The sequence below is a fragment of the Penaeus japonicus genome, unplaced genomic scaffold, assembly GCF_977035675.1.
Source record: "Penaeus japonicus unplaced genomic scaffold, GWHDUDI00000001_assembly GWHDUDI00000015, whole genome shotgun sequence".
Lineage (NCBI taxonomy): Eukaryota > Metazoa > Arthropoda > Malacostraca > Decapoda > Penaeidae > Penaeus > Penaeus japonicus.
This window is the reverse complement of record NW_028234417.1, coordinates 22,388,351-22,389,442: the sequence shown is the minus strand read 5'-3', so window position 1 is coordinate 22,389,442 and position 1,092 is coordinate 22,388,351. Positions and strand designations below refer to the sequence as shown.

The 1,092-nt window shown below is 42.4% G+C and overlaps 1 protein-coding gene across 3 annotated transcripts in view; it reads left to right on the top strand.

The window, feature by feature from the left end:
- Positions 1-652, top strand: part of LOC122249697 (uncharacterized) — a 10,382-nt gene extending 9,730 nt beyond the window's left edge. For all 3 annotated transcript variants that reach the window (XM_086544706.1, XM_086544704.1, XM_086544703.1), the window contains exon 4: positions 1-652. This exon is cut by the window's left edge and continues 1,330 nt beyond it. In XM_086544706.1, coding sequence (XP_086400832.1) covers positions 1-484 — 484 coding nt within the window. In that variant the 3' untranslated portion in view covers positions 485-652.
- The last annotated feature ends 440 nt before the right edge of the window (positions 653-1,092 follow it).

Here is a 1,092-nt window from a genome sequence, read left to right as displayed (position 1 = left end):
GTTGGGGCACAACTACCAGCAAGATAAGTGGTGGTCTTACACGTACGGCTCAGAGTCGACAGTCAACCTGTTTTCCTGTTACATTGAAGAGCAGATCGGTAATGGAAACCGGTTGCTACGAGAAAACAGATACACGGAAGCAGCTTTTGCAGTGGACAAAGGCTTGACCTTCGAAGCAGCTGACTGTTGGCATAAGCTGGTGTTTCTGATGGAGATCAAGAATGCTTTCCCCAACCCGGGATGGGACATGTTCCGAAACCTCAACCGGTCGGTGCGAGCCCTCTCTCCCGACCAAGCTGACCATCTCGCGGCGAGCGAACAGCGCAAGTTGGACTACGTGTACAAAATCCTAAGTCGCGAAGTGGGAGCCGATCTAATCCTCCACTACCGACGCTGGGGAATCTCCATTTCGCATGAAGCTGAGCGTGAAATTCAGCAAGAGGGATTAAGAAAGGCGCCTGCAGATCTTACAGGGAGGAAGTAAGCGAAGGAATCCAAAGTAAGCGACAGACACTAAACGATTTAATAACCAAGATGACTGTAATTATAGCAGCATTCCAAGGTCACATGAAAGGGAAAGTATTACTCCGTGGTATGACAATTAATTTTTTATCTTTGTAAGTGTATCATCAATAAATTTTAGGGCATGCTATTGTGTTGTGACTGAATGCCTGCCATCTGAGTTTAAGGTCCAACTTGTATGCTATTGTGGCTTCCGCCATCCGTAAACCGCTTTAAACTGCTGTTAGTAATCAGATATCCCTATGCTTGTGAAAGGGTTATATGAAAAATAGAAGCCTTGCGACTGAGTTGATACTGTTAGTCCCGTCTAAAACCGACCAAATATTAGAGAAACTGATCATTTTCTTTGCAAATAGTGACCATCAATGGCATTTAAATATAAAAGGAGGAATAAAGGTACAAAACATGAAATTTTGGAAATACCTCTTCCATTTTTTTCTTAAAAAGTATATACTTTTAACAACCCATTCTAAACCCTGTCGATTGTTTTGTATTGTGACCGCAAACTCGGAAATAATAGAGATGTGGAAGGGAATGGTACCAACACATTAAATAATATTTTAAATCCTT